Source organism: Homalodisca vitripennis, chromosome 8, assembly GCF_021130785.1.
Source record: "Homalodisca vitripennis isolate AUS2020 chromosome 8, UT_GWSS_2.1, whole genome shotgun sequence".
In the NCBI taxonomy this organism is placed as follows: domain Eukaryota; kingdom Metazoa; phylum Arthropoda; class Insecta; order Hemiptera; family Cicadellidae; genus Homalodisca; species Homalodisca vitripennis.
The window spans coordinates 31,744,091-31,769,404 of NC_060214.1; the positions used below are offsets into that span (position 1 = coordinate 31,744,091).

At 34.7% G+C, this 25,314-nt stretch overlaps 1 protein-coding gene across 1 annotated transcript; it reads right to left on the bottom strand.

The window, feature by feature from the left end:
• Positions 1-818: 818 nt before the first annotated feature.
• Positions 819-20,696, bottom strand: LOC124367490. The gene is made up of 3 exons (XM_046824347.1): positions 20,541-20,696; positions 4,192-4,361; positions 819-1,072 (listed from the first exon to the last, which is right to left on the bottom strand). The coding sequence occupies exons 1-3, from the start codon at positions 20,625-20,627 to the stop codon at positions 928-930; spliced, it is 402 nt and encodes a 133-aa protein (XP_046680303.1). The 5' UTR covers positions 20,628-20,696; the 3' UTR covers positions 819-927.
• Between the last annotated feature and the right edge of the window lie 4,618 nt (positions 20,697-25,314).

Consider the following 25,314-nt stretch of genomic DNA (forward strand, 5'->3'; position numbering starts at 1 on the left):
GACTCACGGTACACGATGCGTGTAGGAAAGGTAGTGCAAGAGAGATAGAGAATGTTCCCCACCATAATTATCTTACGTCAGTTTGCACAAAGTACTCGTATGTTCAAAATATAATTTTCATATTCACTTTCGTTACTTTGATCACAAGAAAATGTATACAACGGAAAAAATCCTCAAATCACGTAATTTGAACGAAAACAAATACATATGATAAAGTTTCATACAAGATGTTGATTTCATAAAATGGCTGTACTGTGCCGTTTGGAGGGGGAAGTAATGAATGCGCCGACCACAGTGGTCCACACTGTACTTCGATGAAAAAAATGTTGATAAACATATCAATTTCCCACATTTATGTTAATAAATAAAAAAAACTCCAGATAGCATAAAATTCTAGGAGCACATCCTTTGGTCGGTGAACAGCTTCAAAATTTTCTGCATCGTGCCAATGAGCCTCCGATAATTTTCAAAACAACTTCTATTCAACTTACAATTACAGAGAGAATTTCTTGTTAAATTGCTACTATTAAAAAGTCAACAAAAAAGGCGCAATACATATTTTTACACAGCCATGAGTTAAAAGTATATAAAAACCAAGCGTGCCATTAAATAAATAATTTAAAGATAAAACAGTATAAATAAAACGATTGCCATTACAGGAACTTTAAAGATCGTATGATTATGAAAAAAAATCAGAGCTAAAATTGACTAGGCATTTCTTGATTGGTAAGTAGGGTATTACTGAAGAAAATTTCTCAATGGAAGGATATTAAGTAGATTTTTTGTTATACACTCTTATAAATGAACATCCTCTGTGGTTATGGAAAATATTTTGTATATTTTTACACTTCACATTTTGTTTGTATTGCAAAAGTTATTGTATGATTCGGATGGTTTTACCACGAATTAAACGACTCGAAAACGTGTCTAGACGAGAAATTCACTCCTCAGGTCGTCATGGATATTCCCTGAGCTCCCACTCCTTTGCGTCCTTGTGCTCTGACACTGTTTGAGACTGGTGCTGGACTGTTGATGTACTGGACACAATGGCGCCGCTATGTTGGCATCACTGCTGCAACAAACCCACCACATAAATTCAGCACTTTTTGATTGCTACATATAAAAATGTTATTCGAAAATCTCAAATTGATCCCCTCAGTTTAAATGTTCAACATAAAAATTCTAATTGTTATTTCATACCATTCAGTTATGCCAAATTGTCGTGAATATTCGTCTCTAATGAATTGCATTAGTGAATATATTTTCCCGTTTAGTCGAGAGAAAAGTAAATTTCGTGTATGGCTGTCGTCTGGAAGTACCAAACTGGAAATGCATTATTAAGATAGAAGGTTAATTTGTACAACAATGATGGTACGGCGATCCTTTAATGGTTAGCAAGTCAGGATATTCCTAAAAATCTCGAATTTGTATCCTATTTTATTTCAATACTTTAAAATAATTCGAACAATTTAGTTAATTTTTAACTTCCATACTATTCTCTAATGCTTTAAACAGTTCTCTATGAACTAATAATTCTTCTGAATCTTTTGAAGAGTAGGCTAATAATGTCAATACTGATTTATTTTACAAAATTGAAAACGTTTATTTATGATACAAAAATCATAGCTTAATTTTAAAACAACACATTTATAAAATTCTCTCTCATTTATCTATATAAATAAAAATGAATTTCCGTTCGTTAGTCTCGCTAAAACTCGAGAACGGCTGAACCGATTTGGCTAATTTTGGTCTTGAAATGTTCGTGGAAGTCCAGGGAAGGTTTAAACGATGAGAACAAATATAACAAAATTGCAAGGAAAATACTAAAAACGACAATTCGATTTTCCCATACAAATTGTTCTTACCTGTCAAACGTTTGATTGATGTTCATGTCCCGTAAGAAATGCATTGCAGCAAACATATGTTATTAAGTGAAAGAGCCTGTTCAAATTTAATCAGCTGTTCTTTGTAAACATATATGATGCGACAAAAGAAATATATGTTTATATAATTTAATTACCGTTTTAAATTTCTTTACATTTATAGTTTGAAAGCATAGAGTAAGCTTAAGAGAAACAGCAAATTTTGTTTCAACTGTTTCTACAATCACTGTTAAGCATAGACTTTAATATCCAGATAACACAATTGAAATTTTAATTTTATAATCCAAAGCAATTATCTCTGCATCTCCAAGTCAGATACGTACATTATTTGCTATCATCATTTCGACATGCTTTCCATCGAACCCATCTAACCTGTGGCACAAATACAAGGATAATATGGCAGAAGATATTTTACATAACATTGGTGTCAGTTCCAGAAATTCCGATCTTGAAATGAATGAGGAGATACATAATCGGGCCTTGCTCTTGATCGAAGACATGTGTTATCTCATGTGCGTTAGTTCATTAGTCAGGTTAGGAATGCCAGCGCCAAATTGTGAAATGAATGACGCATTTAATCGAGAACTGGAACGGGGACGTGAATATGATCACCAGGAATTAGATTTAGTAGTTCCAACGAATGTACCCCTGATGAATCCCCAACAAAAGGAAGTTCATGATACATTAATGAAGGCAATTGATGATGGAAACGGTGGTTTATATTTCCTGGATGCCCCTGGTGGAACTGGTACGACATTCGTCATATCAGTAGTTTTAGCCACTGTTTGTGCAAGATCCAACATTGCGGTTGCAGTTGCTTCTTCTGGAATAGCAGCCACATTGCTAGAAGGATGTCGTACAGCACATTCTGCATTAAAATTGCCGTTAAATCTTCAATCTATTGAAGAACCAACATGCAACATTACAAAGCGCTCCGCTATGGCCAAAGTTTTATCAGAATCGAAGATCATCATCTGGACGAATGCACAATGGCGCATAAACGTGCATTGGAAGCATTGCAAGATCTACGTAATGACTCGAGATGTTTTGGAGGCGCAATGATTTTACTGTCTGGCGATTTCCGCCAAACATTGCCAGTATTTCCCAGATCGACTGCTGCCGACGAGATAAACGCTTGCCTCAAATCATCGAATCTATGGCGCTATGTTAAGAAACTTCAGCTGACAACAAACATGAGGGTTGCATTGCTGAACGATTAATCTGCTGAAGATTCCTCTGAGCAATTGCTGACTATCGGTAATGGTCGAGTACCTGTCGACGAATCGAGCAGATTGATTTCATTTCCTCCGAATTTCTGTAACTTTGTCTCATCGAAAGACGAACTCATCAACAAAGTATTCTCAAACATCATTACTAACCTCAAAAATAATGAATGGTTGAGAGAGCGAGCAATTTTGGCAGCTAAGAATAAAGATGTAAATGACTTAAACTACATAATTCAGAATGAGATCATTGGTACACTGCATTCTTTCAAATCTATTGACTGTGTAACAAATGAAGATGATGCCACCAACTATCCAATTGAATTTATAAACTCCTGGGATGTACCTGGCTTACCACAGCATAATTTACGACTAAAGATTGGTTCCGTAGTAATCACGCTTCGAAACTTAAACCAACCAAAACTGTGCAACGGTACATGTTTGTTGGTAAGTAAATTGATTAAAAATTTGATTTACGCCACAATACTCAAAGGAAAATTCAAAGGTGAGGGGAAGTTCTCATTCCGAGGATCCCGATGATCCCACCCGACATGCCATTTGAGTTTAAACGGCTTCAATTTCCGATCCGTCTTGCATTCGTCATGACTGTAAATAAGTCACAAGGCCAATCGTTGAAAGTTTGTGGTCGAACAAAGTTCGCCGGGTCAGCTAGTTTAAGGAATAAATAAAAATACACCATTAATGTTGCTAATAACTATCATGTAAATTATTACATATTTATAGCGAATTCTATCAATATGTCAGGCTGGGTATTGCCTAGTTATTATTGGCTAGATAATTGTAATAAAAGTCAAGTATTACACAGTTATAAACTGTGTAACTTATACAACCAAAGCTAGTAGTTAGAATGCACTGGGCAGTCTAAGCGGTGGTTTTAATGAATACTTATTCGGATGTTTCGTTCATGATTCGAATATGTATTCGATTCACAAAATGTATTCTAGTATCCCAGCTCATGACTAAAAATAGCTTGCAGTAGGTAATACTACAAACCGGATACCGAATGCGATAGTGGTTGGTGGCACGAGGCGTTTTCTGATGAAATAAAGGAACATTCAACATACCTATTGCATTGAGGTAGCAGAACCTGCTGTACTTCAGCTGCTTGAATCGCTACTTCATACGATGGCGGGGGCAAGGAGGCCATCACAGATTCAGGAGTTGTGAACTCGAGTGTTTCATACAGTGGAGGCTTCTCTACAGGCATCTCAATACGGGTAGGACTCTCTAACCTCTGGAAAACAAATTTCGTCTGTTATCACACAAAACCGGAATGAAATTCAATTATAAAATTTATAAAACTTCTAGAAATTTTCTAATTTCTAGAAGCGTCTAATTTCTCCTGTTCATAAAAACAAGACGCTAATAAATTAAATACATTACAAAGTTGGGAGTACACCATATCATGTATCGCGTCACAGGATTCGTTGAAGTGGAATGCAACATGTAAACCCTACAGCGTATTTAATTGTTGATATATCCCGCAGGCAGTTAGACAAATAAACAAACAAGCAAACGGAAAGGAAATTTTTACCTCCCCCTGGCAGACGAAGAGGAATTGCTAGCCAAATCTTTCTCGACATATCTTGATAGTTGGGCTATAGGCGTCACATATTAAAATGGTAAACACGATTGTATTCAATTTGTTTACGAGTTTGTATATTCTGCGATTTCTTGCCATCATGATTCTCGCGAAAGTTTCAGACAAATACCATGGAGATGTTGCTTATAAAATAAAGCTTCGTGCAAAATTTCTATTCCGTAGGTCAGTTTGTTCTCTAGATATCATGCGAACAGAAAGACAGAAACAAAATTTCTCTAGCCCCCTGAAAGATAGGCTTCGCTAATAAGGCTATAATTAAAATATTAATTTTCAACTACACAAACCTATTTTTACACATATTGTTATTAGGATTAGAGTATGAAAATAAATAATGGTAATTCTAAGCAATATATGGGTCAACCTCGATTTTTCTCATATTACAATATAATGTTCCAATAGTCAATTAGAAAAGGAAATGACTAGAATTTCTTGCCGGAAAGCAGTTATAGGGAGCAGGCAACCGCCAGACGGTCATATATTGCTTAGAATTACCTATTAGTGATCAGGGGCACTGACGTGATCTGGGCTTCAAATTTGGAACTACTCGAGTTAATTTTTTTCTAAAAGAGCAAGCAGCGCGAAGCGCTGCGCAGCGGGCAGGCATCGTGCGTGATCCTTTTTTTATTAAAAATTACTGATAAGTTGTTATTACATATTACACATATTACAATATAATGTAAGTAATGTATGTAAAACAATTTTAAACACATGACCGTCTGGCGGTTGCCTGCTCCCTATAACTGCTTTCCGGCAAGAAATTCTAGTCATTTCCTTTTCTAATTGACTATTGGAACATTATATTGTAATATGAGAAAAATCGAGGTTGACCCATATATTGCTTAGAATTACCTAAATAATATCTATTTTATTAAATTTTTCCTTCCTTCATAGTAAATCCTTTTAAATGAGTACTTTTGTAAACCGTTCCTAAAACACGTTCCTAAAAATCTCAAGTGTGTCTTCCTCCAACAATTGGTTATCCGAGTCTGGCCGTCCAAAAGGAAAGGGGAAACAAGACAAACAGGGGGAAACAAGACAAGGGAAACAAGGGAAAGGGGAAACAAGACCTGTGACCAAAGTCTGCACATTTGGGAAACTTAAACCCTTGTCGACGTCATAATTCTGTAAGGCAAACACCCCAATAGAAGTATCCGAAGCCCAGTCTGGAGTGAGGATGAAGTTAGTGACGGTGGTCTTGGAGCAGAAGTGTTTAGTCCGTCTGATTCCACCGTCTATGGAGCGTCTAGCTCTGGCGATGACTTCTGGACACACGGAACTCCATGTGATCACATAATTATCTGCGGATGTAAAAAGCGCGTCTGATTTGAGGAACACCTCCCCCCCCCAGAAACGGCAATATGTACTTAGGCGAAGACATTTCTAATAGAGATCAAACACACAAATTCAACACTTTTCACAAATCTGCATTTTAAACCGTTTCAAACCAATAAAAACTAAGTGGTATAATCGCAAACTAAACAACTGGCAACACTTAGTAATTATACACCACCAAGGCACACTATGGGATCTGAATATGGCTTCTTATCTTAGAATACTGGCTGGGCAGTGAGTTATCTATTGGTTATCGCTGCGGAGTATGATAAGTATTGCAACGTAGTAAGTGCTCGATAAACTTTGCTGCAGCCGTTTACTACAGAAAACTAACTATCAAGTATAATTATTGTGTGAAATTACTCTGATATTGATGTTTTGAATTTTCATTGTGTATGCTTACACTTTAATTAGTAAGACTGCTTGGAATTATTATTTGAAAGTCCACAGTATTTCAATAAATGATTAAGACCGTTTCGTACAATAGTGTCAGTAAAAAGATTACCCCATGCCCTTACGTCAAATCCGTATGATGCTAGGGGTCGGTGCCACTGTAATTTCTGAGAAAAGGATATGGAAAATATTATGAAAAATGACTGGGACACCACCCGTCTGGATGACTGATACCGGAGCTGGGACTGGGATTGAAAAATTGGCGAATGATTCAGTGGAATGAATGTAAAATCATTGCAAGTTTGATTGAAGAAAAGTGTGGTGTGCATTTTATATGTTTCTTGCAATACTGTACTCTAGGAGTTGTGGAGTTTGTACCACGTGCACCCCCACCTACCCCGTAGAATTTTAAACTATGCTTTCATAACTTACTGATGGTTAATTTTTTAATTTAATAAAAATATAATGACAGAACTGTTTCAAACCACGTGTGGTAAACAACATAAAGTATAAACTATTTAGCAAATAAAAGTCTCTGGTACGTTTTTAATATTTTTTCCATACCGTTTCCTAGTGTAAATGAGATTCTTGTCAACTAACATTGTATCTCCATATTGAGTATTTGAGTCCTTTTACAAGATTCCATACAAACTAAAAAGCTCTTTTGATTTAGTACGAGAAGTCAAAAAGACCCTTATTGCGCTTGATTTTGGAATAATAGGATTTTCAGGTTAAGTATTGGTAGTTGGGGCTTCCTTCTGTCGAGAACACATGAGGATGGAAATCAGGCTCTATAAATAAATCACGTCACCAGAAGAAGAAGAAGAAGAAGGGAAAACTAGCTCTGTTACAGCCTCATCCAGTCAAAGCGGGCAAGGGAAGAATGTACTCCGTCATGTTCTGGGCTACCTACAAACTTATCACTACTGGATCTGCAACAGTCATCCTCCAGTAACCTAGGCTTTAGATTAATCCTTTAGCCCAACATCACTTTTTTGGTCGTCCACATGTAAGTGGCACATCTTTATGTAACCTGTGTAGATTCAACCTGGAAGGTATAAGCCAGCCAGAATCCCTGCCGGGGATTTCACTAACCGGAAGTTCATTGCTTCCCTAAAAGTGTTAAGGAGAAACTTATTACGTCCACTTCAGTCGCCCTGGCCTTCCGAGTGGCATTTATTATACCAAAACAATGTAAAATTTCTAAATTCACATATAGGACGTCATATGTGCCGATTTTTTATTATGTTCGAAAGATGTGGTCTTGAGTCACATATTTCTATTCCTGGAATAAAAATCCACTTCCATTTATTACATGTTGCGTGTTCCCTATCTAGGACATTATGACCACCGAACTATATACTACTGGAACGCGTACTGCCCACAAGCCACATGTGTTTTCCGGTCGCACACAGCTGTGCGTTTCGGTTGTATCCATGGACTTGCAGGCGCTTAAAGTGGGCAAGAACTCACTGAGTTGTGCGGCGATCAACGGGACGATACGGCATCACGCCTTTTCATGCCGAAACACAAATCATTGTTGTTATTTGCGTTATTGGGAACTCTTCCTGTTTATTACGTCAAGACGTCTGATCTGAGCATCTCAACTAGTTTGTTTTCCTTTTTATTTGTCAATGTTAGTAATGTTTGTTATATCGTGACATGGTGAAGAGTTGCTCTGCGTGCAACTGCACGTCCAGATGGACTAAAGACAGCCACATTTCTTTTGACAAGTAAGTTCTCACTCTATCAACTATGTCAATATTTATTTGCAACTTCCAAAATAGTAATTCTCACCAATATAATTTTCTGCATTGCCAAATTATTAACTGGGTTACCCAAATAATTATAAGGTAAGGCTGTTAATGAGTAAATTAATAAGCTATCATTTTTTTAATCATAAACAATAATTATATAGTTGAGTAAAACAAGCTTATCACTCAATTATTTCATCCGCATTGATCCAAGATATAAATGTTGGTCGTTATAGCACTTATAGATGCATAAACTTATAAATAATTGCTAAAATAATTGGATCTTTGTGATTTTCAGCTACCTGTGTTTTATTATTTGTTAATTTGTTTGTTTTAGCTTTCCATTGAATGATGACAATTTATTAAAAAAAATAGATTACTGTGACAAAGAAAAAAAAATTAAGCCAACAAAACATACTGTTTTATGCAGTAAACATTTTACCGAACATGATTACCATTTAATTTTGCGTGACACACTAAGAAAATGTCTAAAAAATGAAGCAGTTCCAACATTTTTTTTATTTTCCATCTCATATGCAACAGCCATTGGAGTTTGTACATTTTATGTAGTTTACTTTGAAATAAAACACTGTCAATAAAAAGTTGTTTTTTTTTTCACCTGGGAAATATTTTAATGCCTGTAATCTTCGTTTCCGACTTTATACGTAAAATACCAAGTCAAAATCTCAGTTATTTTGATATTGCACAAAAAATCTGTTTTTTTAACTAAAAATAAAAATTGTAATAATATATAAATTGTGGTATCTAACAATATTATTAAGTCTAGAAGGCGTTTTAAAGTGATGTTATATCATTACTATAATGCCTGCCATATGGGCGGAGTGAGTTCTTGCCCATTTCCAGCGCCTGTAGACTCGGAACGCAGGCCAGGATTTAGGCTCGGTTTCTCCGGCCCAGAGCGCGTTTCATTAGTATAATAAAATTCGTTGATTGTGACTTGCCATTTTGTGACTGAATTAACCATAGAGTCCCATATATAGGGCATTCTGGCCTAACTGTTATTTCAGCTGTTTTAGATGATTACTGACAGTCAGTGTTTAGGCTCTAACGCCATGTATGATTTCATCTCATATCACTACAGAGTTGAAAGGCGCTGGTGCAGTAATGCAGTTGTCGGAACGTATTCCAACTTCTGTGCCTTGTAAAATGTTTTTGATAACTTTTTAGCTTAGACTCACTGTTCCAGTGGCAAAGTAGATATAAATCCAGAGATATATTAGCTGTAGGTACAATCTGTGTGGACAGGTTCATTAAACCCCCTTATTGTGACAAAACCATACGAATAGGACAAGAACGATGGTACGTTTAACAAGTTGTAAGCAAAGATTTGATTACCTTAACTAAATAGTATAACAACCATGTGTAGTTATTTCATCAAACCACATAGGAGGAGAAGTCAAAGACAAATCTAAAAGGTGGGATAAAAATCAAGGTTGTTACAATGAAGTAGAAAGGCCATAAGTTATACCACTGTATAATAATAGCATGGGTCGATTTGATACATTTCCTTATTGCCATATACCACACGTTATTTATTTATTTATTCTTCCAACGGCAACCGCCAGTTTACAATTGCAGCTTATGAAAAGACAATATAAATATTTTAAAAAGTCATCAGAATTATTAAGTAACATTATATTATAACAATATTATAGTGATACTATTCAATAATAATTATGAGTAATAATATAATGCAACTTGATAAAATCCATTCAAAAATGCTAATAAATATAGTCTACAATAAATGAATATTAGTAAGAGATTCTAATTATTCTAAAAAAAACCAATAACTACAAACTAGTCTATAAAAAATACAGTAGGCTATATAACAGTTTGTAAATGTGTGGCATGGTAAAACAATAATAAAAATAGAAATGCAAAGGCTGAAAAATAGCAAATAAAAGAAATGAAAAATGAAATGAAATATGCCTTTATTCAAGAGGCGGAGTTAGGGCTATTTAGCTCTATCTACTACTTAACCTCGCATAATATACAGATATATATATATATATATATATATATATATATTATATATATATATATATATGTACATTAAACGTTAAAAGAACCACTACCTACAAAGAAGATAAAACCAAAGATCATTATAAATAAATGTATATAAACATACCAATATATCGTTATAACAATTAGTAAACTATTGACAACATAACATGAACATACGTTCATTATGTTTAGGAATTTTACCAGCCATGACACTTAAAGTATGACGGATTAGGTCATTTTCCTGATCACAAGGAGGTGAAAACCAGGCTCGTTGCATAAATAAACACTTTTTTTCTTAAATGAATATTTTTTTCTTTAAGTTTAAGTGTATCTTTACCTTTCTCGTGACAGTTGCCGTTTTTGAGCTATCGTACTAAATGAAATATTAATATATATATATATATATATATATATACAGGGTGTATATTATGTCTGGAAAACACCCAAATATATCCTTTAATAATTTAAATATAAATTTGAAACCTCTTACAATCGTGATAGAGATTGGGCATCTACTTTTTGGAACAATGTTTTGTTATGTCACACCAACGGGGGACGTCCTGCCGAGGGTATCGTGAATATTCTTAATGGAAAGCCTATACCTTGTGATACATATTTTAAAGGTAATAGCTTACTGAATTGAATGCCACAAACCGCATCTCAAGGGAATTATTCTATCAGAAAATAGAGCATTTTTTAGTATTGAAAATTTACTGATGTTCAACAATGTAATTTTAACATGGTTCTTGCCACAAAAATGTGTTACACTAATTTTTTAGCATTTTTTTAAATGTTCAATTAAAAATAAAACAAAAATTTCATTTTAAGCTGGTTCTATTAGCACAAATTTGCCAGTTTTTATTACAGTACAATTATGGAAATACTTATGTTATTGATTTCTTATTACAAATAAAAAATAATGTATGCTGTTAGAAAAGTCTTACAAAAAAACGTTTTACCTGCCTTTGGTGTCAAAGCAATTGTTCGAACTGTGTTCCCTTCTACGGTTTGACAATGAGCCAATCTTGTGTAAAATGATTCGACAGAGTTTGCCTAACATTTCTTCAGTTATCAAAGCAATCTCCTCTATAATCCTGTTTCTTAGGTCTTCCAAATTATGAGGCTTTCTTCTATAAACATTGGATTTTAAATGACCCCATAGGAAATAATCGATTGGTGACAAATCCGGAGATCTTGGAGGCCATTCGATTTCTCCTCTTCGGCCAATCCATTTATGAGGAAACCTTAAATCCAAATACTCTCTTACCTGTCTCCCATAATGGGGTGGAGCACCATCCTGCTGAAACCATACATTATCAAAGTATTCTCCTGATGCAATTTGAATAGCTGGGATTATTTCATTTTGGAGCATATTGTAGTAAAGTTCGGCATTTAAATTTCCATTGATGAAAAAGGGTCCAACAATTTTGTTACCTAAAATTCCACACCATACGTTCAGTTTTTGTGGTTGCTGTGAATGGAACTCAGTAATCCAATGTGGGTTTTCACTAGCCCAGTAACGGCAATTGTGTCTGTTAACATTGCCATTTTAGGAAAAAAGTTGCCTCATCAGAAAATAGTATGTTGGTCAGAAAATCTCTATTGTCATCACATTTTGCGCATCACAAGTTCACAAAACTCAACTCTTCTGTCGTAATCATCCTCACTTAACTGTTGGACTAAATGAACTTTAAATGGTTTGTATTTATTAATTTTCAAAATCTTACTCACAGACATAGGGTGCATATCATGTTGCTGTGCAGCTTTTCTGAGCGATGTATGTGGGGTCCTTCAATAAATGTTTGCAAAACATCTAGTGCATGTTCTTCATCTGTTGCAGATTGTATCCTACCCGACTTTGGCCGATTACGTACACTCCCTGTCATTTCAAAACACTCAATAGTTTTTGATATTGTTGAAACACTTTATGGGATTCCTTTCTGGGAAAGTGTTCATTAAACAAATTACAAACTTCCCGATAAGATCTTTGACGATCGCCATATCCTCGCATATCAACAGAGTAATTCGTTCTCTTTCAGACAATTCCATTAAAATGCCAAATAAAAACTGAACTACTGTAATTAGATAACTTGTTGACAGCAATGCTTCAGAGACACTGATTAACTCGACAGGAAATGATATGACCTTTGTCCATTTGTAATTCCCAAGCTTAGACCTGTCTAGTGAAAGCTCCATGCTCAACAAACTGAAAACCTGTAGACCAGATGATTAATAACACAATAATGTTTCTCATAGGCTAGTGACCTTTGTCTCTTTAAACCTTCCTGCTGACTGGAAAACACCAAGTACAGATTCATAAGTAATCAGAGAAAGTGACTCATAAGTTTTATTCATTGTAATAAAAACTGGTAAATTTGTACTAATGAAACCAGCTTAAAAATAAAATTGTTTATTTTTATTTTAATTGAACATTTAAAAAAATGCTAAAAAATTAGTGTAACACATTTTGTGGCAAGAACCATATTAAAATTACATTGTTGAACATCAGTAAATTTTCAATACTAAAAAATGCTCTATTTTCTGATAGAATAATTCATTTGAGATGCGGTTTGTGGCATTCAATTCAGTAAGCTATTACCTTTAAAATTATGTATCACAAGGTATAGGCTTCCATTAAGAATATTCACGATACCCTCGGCAGGACGTCCCCCGTTGGTGTGACATAACAAAACATTGTTCCAAAAAGTAGATGCCCAATCTCTATCACGATTGTAAGAGGTTTCAAATTTATATTTAAATTAATTATTAAAGGATATATTTGGGTGTTTTCCAGACATAATATACACCCATTTTAATATGAAATATAATAATTTCGGTGGAAAATCCAAAAACAATCCACATTTTTTTGTTTTTAATGAGTATTCAATATACACAAGGCTTTTGTTCAATCAATATAGATTTTTAAGTAAACTACTAGTTTATTTATATTATAAAACCTGTAAAGAAATTAAAACTGGGTACAGGGTGGTACGATGTCCCATATATGGGAAACTTGCTTATGTATATGTATGTGTGTGTATATATATATATATATATATATATATATATATATATATATATATATATATATAAGTGCACGCATTATTTTAGTAACTAAAAAATAATACGACTTAACGCACCAAATTTCAATTTTTTACTTTAAATAATAAAAATTTATACTTGCTAAAATTAAAGGGTAAAGTTATAGTGTTATCATAAGACTTTAATTTAGACATAATTTACTGATGGCTTATATGATAATTTACAATTAATATTATTTAAAGTGTATAAGTATTTTGTCTGATATTGCACAACAGCTGTGCAGAATAAATGTGGCAATCGCTCGCCAGGTGTTTATTCGGTAAATATCGTTCCTAGAATAAACGCAATTTGATTTACAGGAAAGTACTGCTAATAATGTTTCATAATCTGGTGATAAAAGTAGAGCAATGTAGGAGCTTTGAGAAGATATTGCATCTAGTGATGGGAGAATCGAATAGTATTCGAATAAAGCCCGGGTATTCATATATTCGAATACCTTAAAATGAATCCGAATACTTTTGAAATGAATACAATTTCAACTCTGGAAGAATAGAATTCAAACGTACAGTATTCATTAGTTTGGAAAAATAGTATTCAAATAAAGGATTCAAGAGTATTCATATTCATATAAATGTATTTTTTGGAATATTTAGATGAATATATGGATGTTTTTATATATTATATATATATATATATATATATATATATATAATCTTGACTATGAAAAGAATAATTAAGCGGAGATTCATAATTTGGATTAAGTAATTACAACTGTTCAAACTTAACAATATGTATAATTGTACAAATATTCAATTAATAATTACATTTTGTAAACAATAAAGACAATAATATACTGTATGTATATATCTAGACTATGAAAGTAATAATTAAGAGGAAATTCATAATTTGGAATAAGTAATTAAACATTTTACAATATTTATAATTGTACAAATAATCAATTAATAGATACATTTTTGTAAACAATAAAGACGAAAATTAATGTTTATTTCATATTGTGTAAAAACAAAATATGATTGAGGATTTTGGCTTCATTTTATTTCTACGATCATTGTGACAAAACCTGCAGTAGAAAAGAATCTTTCAGACGGGACTGAAGTAGCAGATAAATACCTATTTTTTCTGGAGTACATAAATCATGGGTATGACATGTTTGCAAGAGGTACAAAAACGCAAAGGAATTTCCCACATTTTTGACAGAGTAATTCCAAATACCAAAGAAACGATGGATTACGGATAGTCTGTTAAGTGTTCGAATACAAGGGTGCATTTGAATACACTGTATTCGATTCTTTTAAGTATTCGATTCTCCCATCACTAATTGCATCCAATGCAAAACGGGTAGCTACGTCTTGAAACGCCGTGGCTGTGCACCATCTAGCGGCAAACGAAGGAAACAGCGATTATAAATATGTTGTGGAAAACTATTAAACACGTATTATATTGCGTAAACTCTGTCAATACCGCCATACAATCCCCATAATATGGATGCCAGATCTATATTCTATATGATGACATAGGCAGTGGCAGTGGCAGTGGTGACACCCACCCGGTCTCTCAACTTTAAGAACAATGTACAAACAAACAAAAAACAAATCGCTTGCACAAACATTTCTTTTTCGGGCATTCCTCCACTAGCACTAGCTCAGCTCTGTGTATAATTCGGGGATTCCCGCAAAAGAGCCTGACGCTGTCGTGGGGGATTCCCCGTCCCATACTCGCGATCTTTGACGTTTCAGTTGCAACATTTCTCATTTGTTTCTTGAAGTGTGTGGTGGTTGGTTGGCGTGAATTGTTAAACGTATATTATTCTATAGTGATAGATAATAAAAAGAAAAAAAGTATTATATCCATGACCTTTATCATATAGAATTTGTTTTTTACTTCCGCTGGGGTGACACCACCAACTTCCGCACCGGGTGCCACCCAAAGTAGCTACGCCACTGGACATAGGTAGGAGTACGCCACACTATGTAAGCTTCGCTAAAGTTGCATGCAACATTTCAAGTCTATAGCTTGTACTGAATGATGGTGATTTCTAAAGGTGAACTATCACTGATCAATTCACTGCACCCATGTTCTAATAAAATCACTTTTTCACTGAGAAGTTGTACTTCCTGATTGTGATCTATTTTTAATAGGCTACTTGCAGTAGGTAAAATATTGTTTCTCAAACACTGTCTTAAGGACTTTCTAAGTTCATTTACTGTACTGTCCCTATTTAATTTAACACCTCTAGATATCAGTTCAAATAGTAACTCATCTTTACACAAATACTCTATTTTAATGGCAGGCATTGTGGCGTTTTCACTCAGTTTCACCCAGTTGATGGCAGAGTAGGCACATCGAGAGCAGAGTGGCGCAAATCAGTATGTGTACCGAATGACGATAACACATGGGGGTGGTGACTTCTGAGGTCGTAGTAATAAATACTCGAATTGCAAAGTTTACTTATAAGTTAAATTTAATTAATTAAACTTACAAGCACCACTTTTAGTTGGTAAATTGTATGTAAATGTATGCCTTGCCACGTTGCTGCCAATTAGAGTACAAGAACTAAAAATGTATATCTGATAGGTGGGCCTAAAATATCCAATGTTCTATGGAATTATGCCTGCGATATTTTACTTTATAAAACTTTAAAATTTTACTTCCCTTCGCAATATGTAGACCCACAACCCGGGCGTCAGCGTCTTGGCACGGGACATTGAAGCTGTAGTCTAAGAAGGGTTATTTCTAGTCGGTAATTACTAGAAGAGGAGTAGAAGTTATGAAAGTGGTAGCCATCTACTAAAATAATACGTGAGCTCGCCTAAAACAAATTCGCGACGGTATTAGCCATTTAATGAGACAAAAAACTTATCACGACAACGTGTTCGTCAGAAGGACGACGCCACAACTTGTATCCATTTCAATCAAGCAAATAAAAGATGTTCAAGGGTAAGTTACTTTACTATTTACAACTTTACTTTACGTTACATTCATTTTTATATGTTTGGCGTCAAAGAGCTAATTTAATAATACGAAAATATAAATGTTACTTACGGACATAGCGCGCGAGGTGAATCGGGCACGTATAGTAGGGAATTTGTAGCATGACCGGTGACTTCGAGATGCGCCGTAGGCAAAGACGGAACTAAAGTGGTGGGGGTAAGAACATAAGGGTCTAGAAATGTTGGCAAACACTACAATATTCGGCTCCCGCCTCCAATATGAGCCGGGAGCCGAAAACTCAGTAGGGGTAGTAGCACCGTATTCACTCCCCTACTCTAGATTGTGCCCCCACGCGCTCACCTCCTGCACTCCTCACGCGCATCCCACCGGTCATGCTATAAATTCCCTACAGTAGTTGGGCTGCTACGAAGGGTTACAATAAAATATTTATACGCGTGCCAATTAGGTAGTTAGTCCGTCGATAATTTAGTTCCGGAACATTGGATAAAAAATAATATTAGTTGTACTGGCTAACTAGGTTGTGAAATATAAAATGGAACTAACGGTACAAGCTACTTGTGTTTCTGTAATACGATGTCATGATTTTACACACTTATTTACAAATGTATTTATTTAACGATTTTCCCGTTGCCACCACGTTTACCCATGAGAACAATAAATATGCCCAGCCTATGTTGTTATATACACCACCATCGAACTCGATATGGGCTGAATGGAAACGAAGCTTAGTACAAAATATGAAGTCTTTAGGTCAGTTCGGCCTATACATATAGAGCCGACTGACATAGAGCCGACTGACATAGAGCCGACTGACATAGAGCCGACTGACATAGAGCCGACTGACATAGAGCCGACAGACATAGAGCCGACTGACATAGAGCCGACTGACATAGAGCCGACTGACATAGAGCCGACAGACATAGAGCCGACAGACATAGAGCCGACTGACATAGAGCCGACTGACATAGAGCCGACTGACATAGAGCCGACTGACATAGAGCCGACTGACATAGAGCCGACTGACATAGAGCCGACTGACATACAGACAGAAATTACATCTTACAGTCACGCGAGTGAAGTTTTCCTTGTATACTTACTCATGCATTTACAATATACCTTTTTTAATAATTCGTTTATTTTGTTTTCTGTTGCCAATAACTTACCGTACACATAAGACAAGTGTAGTCAGAGTCAATTTGTGACCGGCAGAAACTAAGGTTCCCATTATACCAATATGTATCATTTTCAATATCGAGATATTAGATATATACTTTCGTCCTATATTTGATCTCTCTAGGAGACTGCGTTCGGCAGCTATCGTGCGTGCAAACGTGCAGAGATCGGATTTCGTTCACCAGTAACTTACTGTCGGGAGTGATCTATTGCGCGAAAACGAAACATTTTACATGTTTATTCTTGTATTAAAATTCTCTCTAAAATGGTTTATGACAAAAAGTTACAAGCAATATACATTTAGTTTTCAAACTATAAACGTTTTATACAGGTAGTCTGAAACGAAAAAAGGCTTACAACTTTTTGAGGTTACATCTAAATTTATTTTACGTTGTTGAACATTTTCTCGTTTTTTTGTATTACAAAAATTTAACTCGTAGGTTATTATAATCGGCTATTAACTTAGTAATTTGCCCCGTCAATAAAATATTGAATAATAAACAGTTTATGAATTTAAGAAAAAGTGTTTATATTTTGCCCAAAAATGCCCCAAGTACTTTAATTGTAGCACTTTTAGGATAAATAAGGCATTTTTCTATGAAATGTTGCTACCACTAATATAATAAATCTTGATATTAGCATATGATGCGGTAGGCTACACCTGTTACAAACAATAAATTAACTCATGCCAGTCACAAATGCTGTTAATATTTCGAAGTACAACCTTCAACTCGTATTTCAGTGATTTTTAATTGAAAGCTCTTGTGTTTGTAACAGGTAAAAATAAAATAGAATAATACAATGCTGCAGCCACTAACACAATTTGTAGAAAACTTAAATAAATGTTGAAAGAGTTAGGTTATAATTTTCTGTACAATGGAAGTAGGTATATTTATGATCAAATCATCACTTTACATTTACTCCCTGACTAGGGAAGTTCATCCCAGTTACTAGGCGGCTGATTGCAAGGATAGTATCGCTTAGCGGTCACCCATCCAAGGAGCAACCTCACCCGACATTGCTTGACTTTGTTCTTGCAATGAAAACCACTATACCCACTAGTCAAGGCTGCTGGCAGGAAGTGGTTCGTGTATTAGCTGCCACTCCTTCGTTCTCTGTAGTATGGCGTTATAAAATCGTTCTAAAATTTTTAAAATTAATTACAGAATGTTTTGAAAATATTTTAAGCATTCTAGAACACTTTTTTCTCCAGGTGATAAATAAACGAGTTTTTTCAAAGTTTTAACGGTCACCATATGGAAACCAAACTTGGTACAAACATTTGTACTATAAATATATTCGCTAAGTTCGTTTGTCAACTTGTTTAGCCATTTTGTCCCAATGTTAGCCATTTAAATGCTTTTTTAAACTACAACTACGTTAATTATGGGTGTAGAGAAAAAGAAAAATGTGCAAAGAATGTGTATAGCATACCCTAGATATTTTGTCACAAACAATCTTTACGTATCTCGAACGGTTTTCGAGGTATCGATTACTTGTAAATCGTATAGAATTATTCAATCAGCATTAACTGCCGAAAGAAATGATGACACAACTTCAATTTTGGTACATAAGTCTTAATCATATCAACGGATCTTATACTCGTAGATATTACGACTATCAAGTTCATTGATAAGCTTTGTAAGTCATTTAGATCCAATACCTGCAGTTGTTCGAATAAAAAACAATCACAACTCCATTATTCAAGCCTAGAGAATTGCTTTTGTTCGAATGTTATTGGAATCCTGAATTTTAAAAATAAACCATAAGGTAGTTCTAACAAAATCTACCTGTACCTTTTCCGGCTGAGCTGAAAGGAATATTTTACTTAACCTTCTTAAAACAATGTGACGAATGTTAGCTTACACATTATTGAGTAAAAATTGACCTTTTTAGGACTGATACAGAAAATATAAAATGCTATGTTCAAAAAGGACAACCGACCAAATCAAAACCATAAAAACCCACAGTTACCAACTTGAAATTTGGCAAGTATGATATCACGTTCTACTGTAAGTCTACTTTCAAATGGCCTGTCAATTTTGAACCGACTGAAATCTTACTTGGCGGGGGCAAGCCTACTTCGGCAAGGTAGTTTTTATTACGTACCGGAAATTCCCAACTTCTGCACTGTATTTCCCGTATTCCCCCGACTACAACACACAACAGGGAAAAGAACATTTAAAATAGTGAAGAAAGAATTAGTAAAGGGCCAAATAGACAATTGCGTTCAATTAAATTTAAGCATTCAGTGCGAGGTGGAAAGTTAAATGATTTTGAAACCCTTGAATTGTTACTAAGAACTTACTGTACTAGCAGTCTTTTGCATTTTTGGTCCATTAAAACAATTTTCAACCATTGATCATTTTATTCCCTTTTGGTTCCAGTTTTTGCGACCTATTTCAACTTAAAATCACGCCGTATACGCATCGACATGAGTTAATGCTTTTCCCCATAATACCGCGGGTATTTCAACAATAAATTCTGAAAGCTTTTTAAAATTAAAACGCTGTAAAGTAAGGCATTTTACAAAATTTCCAGTACTATTACTTTGATAGATATAAGCTACACCTTTAAAATGAGACATTTTGCATCAAGCAAATAATCAATACATCATCTTCATTTAAGTGTGCTACGTAAACATACACTATCTGCAGTATAAATTAGGAAGAGTGCGGTTTGTGGTACAGCATTGTTCTCGTGGAACAAAATTCAAGGTCGTGTCAGTGCAAATGCTCAAATCTTGGATATAAAAAAGGAAAGAATCCAACGCTCGCGATAAGATTAAGATAAGACAATTACTTTGTTATCACAAAGAAAATTATCGAGTATTTGATCAAGACGAAAGAAAAATACTACAAGATTATTAAGGAGGAATTTATGTCATCCCTTTATAATGTACACCATTCATATAAAATACCGCAAAACTCAGACAAAAAAATTGGTGTGGATTTAAGTTTTTACGTTTACAGACAAAATCATCCTATTACAATTGTTCACACGGTAGCACTGGAAAAACTTGCACAAAACCAATGGCATCTTCTATAAAAAAGTACATTTTGGTTACATTTGGCATTTGTATGCAATGCAGGTTTTTGAAATATAAAAATGGACTAACCTGTCTTCGTCTCGTCCCCGACTCGAGTCTATACAGAAGTCCACTCCTCCAGCAGTAGACCGGAAGTGCAAGTGATAGGATTGTCATCAGGCCTACCAACAGCAAGACGAGTAACCCTCCCTCAAACGTATGCAGAAGAAAAGCGGTGAGGACTAGAAAAACGAAACCGTACACAATACATATACACGGGGTTCGTTATGGCAACGTTAAAGAGTTTCCTATAATCCTCTAAGAAACCCCAGATCTGCCTGGTACATCTGGTTAGGGTGGGTTCAGTTCTGTCGATGACGCTCGGAGGAAAGTCGCTGATATGTTGTACTGACTCTGGGATAAATCCTGTGGCCTCTGATGTCCTGTGTTGACAATCCCGCTGATCAACCTCGGACACACACAATCCTCGGCCTGAATCATGCCAAGAGCGTACTCTGTCGGATAATCGGCAAAACATGCACCTGTCATCATCATCACCTCGGACACGAGATGATATTTGTTGATCAATTAAATTATCATCAGAATCATCCATAGTTTCAAAAATGTACTTTCAACAGTCGAATCCTTATGTACTCACGATTCGGTTTTGGGTTGCAAGAAGGAAACACAACACTGTTATGCACGCTGATCACAATTCCTCTGACGTCACTGGTGCAGGAATAGTAAACTTTGTAAGGAACGAACAGAGTATGAACGACACTATTTTCTGCCAGAGAAAGAATTACAACACGTATTCCATTATCGTACAATCGCACAGCACTGAACTGAAACTGAACACTGTGATGCACGCAAACGTTTGTTGTAACACTGAAACAGGCGAGGCGACGTCAGATAGACCAGCTGCTGCAATGTCTTCCTCCCCCCACTCCTCGCGAAATACCTCTCAGATAAAACACAAACAGCTGATGCCAGTGACGAAACTAGTAAGGGGGCGCCCCTCGCAATCTAGTACCAACGATAACATATCTGACAGACTATTATTAAATATAGCATTCAATCAATTTGTGCATTTTCGGACATTAAAAACTAATTTCAAACAATATTAATATGGTTTAGTAGTACAGACTTAGATTATTGTAGCCTTTCTCAATCAGTTTTTGGAAGGGTGGTTTTTTTCACCTATTTATGAACTATGGCTACATCTATAATTTCCCAGAAAAAAAGTCTCTTGATCAACCTACGTGAATTTTAATTATTAAAAGTGTAATGTTAGAAAAGTTAGTTTTAATCAATATAGGTATCATTTTTTAAGTGAAGCCGATCCCCTTTTAAGTCTTATTCTGCCCGTCCTCATGGGCCAATGGCCTGTGCGAGGACCTTATCAAACAGAATAAGGGAGAGAGCCAATATAGTACAAGGTCGAATGGTACTGATAAAAAGTGCAAGGGTCACAGACAGGATTCGAATCTGTGCTACCTTTAACTCAGACCCAAAGTCCAACTTCTTAGACCTTAATTATCTTTTTATCTTAGTTTATCTAGTTAGTTATCTTTTTCCAGCTCTTCCTAGTTACCTGTAATAATGACTACATTACCTCTCGGAAAGAGAAAATGAGATAATTCAGTAGCGATTGTGCATAGCATTATTTGAGTGATCTGTATATCGTCAGAAAGGAAAATTTAAACCGATTGGCCTTGAACTTGTTTAGTTTACAATCAGCTGATTGCAGCCGATGCAACGCTTCGTTTGTCTCGTTGAAGCATCCGAAAACTGTAGAGTAAACCGTCATTTCATATCAATTTAATCCAACTTCATTGACTCAGACCTCACACATTGCTATGGCATCAAGCCTTTCCTCACAACGAGGCTTCCTGTACATGTTGGAAATAAGATTAAAGTTTACCTTAGACTTTGCGTGATATTGGTTCAAGGTTTCTTGTTATGAAAGAAGTTACCTTCGAATCTGCTATAAAATTAGCAATACTGTCCATTTAGGTTAGGCCTATTTATTAGCTTTATAGTTAAATCTATAAAGCGATAAAGCACTTGCATGTGTACTACACAGATAAAATATTCAAATATTTCTATTATAGGATAATAGAGAATGTACAACTATTTATCTACATTCTAGATCATCTACATTCTAGGAGTACGCTACACGTGTCGCGTAACAGGCTCGATAATGTCACATGTAAAATTTCTATTCTATAGTCACACGTTAAAATGTTACATGATTGCGTGCAATTTGTTTACAAACTGTTTATTCTGCGATTTTCTCGTTTTCATCATGGTTATCCATAAGGCCAATGTAAAGGTGTTTGATAACGCTCAGTCCGTCTGTCTATCCGCAAGATATTTCGAAAAAAAACTGACCTATAGATTTAAAATTTCACATGAAGCTTCATTTCTGTATAGGCAAAATTTAGTTCATTCACTCCATGGAATTTGGCTGAACGTTAGCGAATATTATGACAGAGGTCTTATAGATAATTATGATGGCACTCTTGACAGTGGTAGAATCATATCACTTTCGTGAGATTGCGAATGAATTTTAATAACCACTGAATGTAACCCTGCTGCCTCCATTGAATCCTTTAAATATAAACAATGTTTCTTAGTCCAATTCAAAATCATCATGATTCGATATTTTGAAAGTTGCATTAGGTTAGACAGTTCTTAATGGGATATATGTCGACGTTGATGTGATATATGATGTAACTTTATCAGATTTTATTATTTTCAATTTTGTTACTGAAAATGTCCCTAGTCTGTTGTAGACATCAATCAATTTAAAAAAAAAGGTCTTCAAGAATCCTTAAAGGTTACAATCAAAGTTGCTTTCAAAAACTGTACTTTACAAAAAATTACTTGAACACATGTGCGATGAATTTTAAATATGATTTTAAAATTAAATCATACAATTTCGAACTCATAATTGTTTTTCGGAACACGGAAAAGCACCCAAGATGCTCTTAGTTGTCGCTTTAAAAAATATAAGCATAATAATTTGTAGTAATACAAATGTCTGACCTTTTCATAGATTATAAAAAGTGTATTTTGGTTACATAAGAATTTTAATTAAAACACAGTCTGTGGAGATAGAGGATTAATCTTTTTTCGCGGATATTATAAAATTCCCATTGGTGCTGAAAATCTCTGCCTTAGGATATACCCCAAGGATCAGTTTTGTCATCACTGTTATTCTTCTTGTTTATAACTTACCTTGAACTTTTCTACCGTGAATTTAATTGTTTTCGCAGACAATTGATGCAATACTTGTTAGGAAATTGGGACGGAATCAGTAGATTTGAAACTATTAATTCCACGGTACTTACGAAGTTTTAAAGTAATATAATAAATGTAAATTCTTTTAGCTAAAATCTTGAACTTTAATTTGACCCCAACGACTTTAACTTAATAGGCATTTAAGGGAATTAACTACCTCCCTATCTCGCCCATGTTAAATTAAGCCACTTCCATGCACCTTTTCTCAGAACGTACCTACTACACATAGCTTTTAATTACACTTTAATTTTAGCAGAAGCCTCATTTAATTTTCCCATAAAAAAGTGTTTCGAAAGTAGCTTATGTAGTGTTGTACCAAAACCTTCAGCTTTCATGAAAAACTCAGTAAGCTTCCTCTACTTTACCAAACAACTAATAAAACTCTTAAAGGCGTAGTTTAAACATTTTCTGAGCAAAGGATATTGTGTATAAAATACTGATGAGAAAAGTAAACTTCAGGAATAAACAGGATTTGGAAGAAAATTATTTACCATTGAAGAGAATTTTTAGAAAATATCTCATAATATGTTCCACTTATTAAAATTGCACTCGTATACATGATTTCAACCTAAAAGATTCGTACCAAGGTTTATTTAATAATATGAAACAAAAAGCGATTTTATTATATTTTTGAAGTACGCCCACCTTAAAATTTCACAATAGTTGTATTAGTGCGAATAATTATTGCAAATTTGAAATTATTGAGAAAGGAAATAAATTATGTACTCTTATTTGGGCAGATATCTTGATTCTAAAATAATTGAAGTATCCTGAAATTAATTGGTCAATCAATAAAGACATCTCTATTATAAGACCAATGTCACAATTTTTAACAATTATTTTAAATTATTTTGCATGATTTTAAATTTTCTTACTTACGACTTTAACGATAGTGGGAGCCACGATATTATAAAAATTCTGTCTGTGACCTTGGCGCTTTTTATCAGTACCATCGACCTTGTTCTGTATTGACTCTCCCCTTATTGTGTTTGATAAGATCCTCGCACAGGCCAGTGGCCCATGAGCACGGACAGAATAAGGCTTAAAAAGGGATAGGCCTCTCCTTTAAAATGTACTTGCATACTTTCAATAAAAATCCAAAGACAACGCATTAAGGAAACATTCAACCAACTAATCATTTTACCAATTAAAAATATATTTAATGTTTTCAGGATTTTCTCAAAATCAGCTTGGGGGACTGAAAATCTATTTACAGTGCAAAAATACGGAAATGGTACTTTTATGTTCTGAGCGGAAATCAGAAATTGACGAGGATTTCAATTCAGCTGTAACAATTTCTTACCTGATGAAAAAATCTGGAATTGTTTCAATATTTTTTTTCGAAGTAAAACAATATCTCGTTAAAATGCATTTTATATTCACACTTGCTGCTATGTTATCCTTGAATCTCCCTTAATATTTTCTTGCTTTTACGTTTTTGTTTGTTTTTATACTTACACACCATTAACGGCCATGTATGCGGACATTTTTATTAATTTCTATTAAATTTACGAGATGTATCATTTTCATTATTTGAATTTATTATTTGATTGTGTTA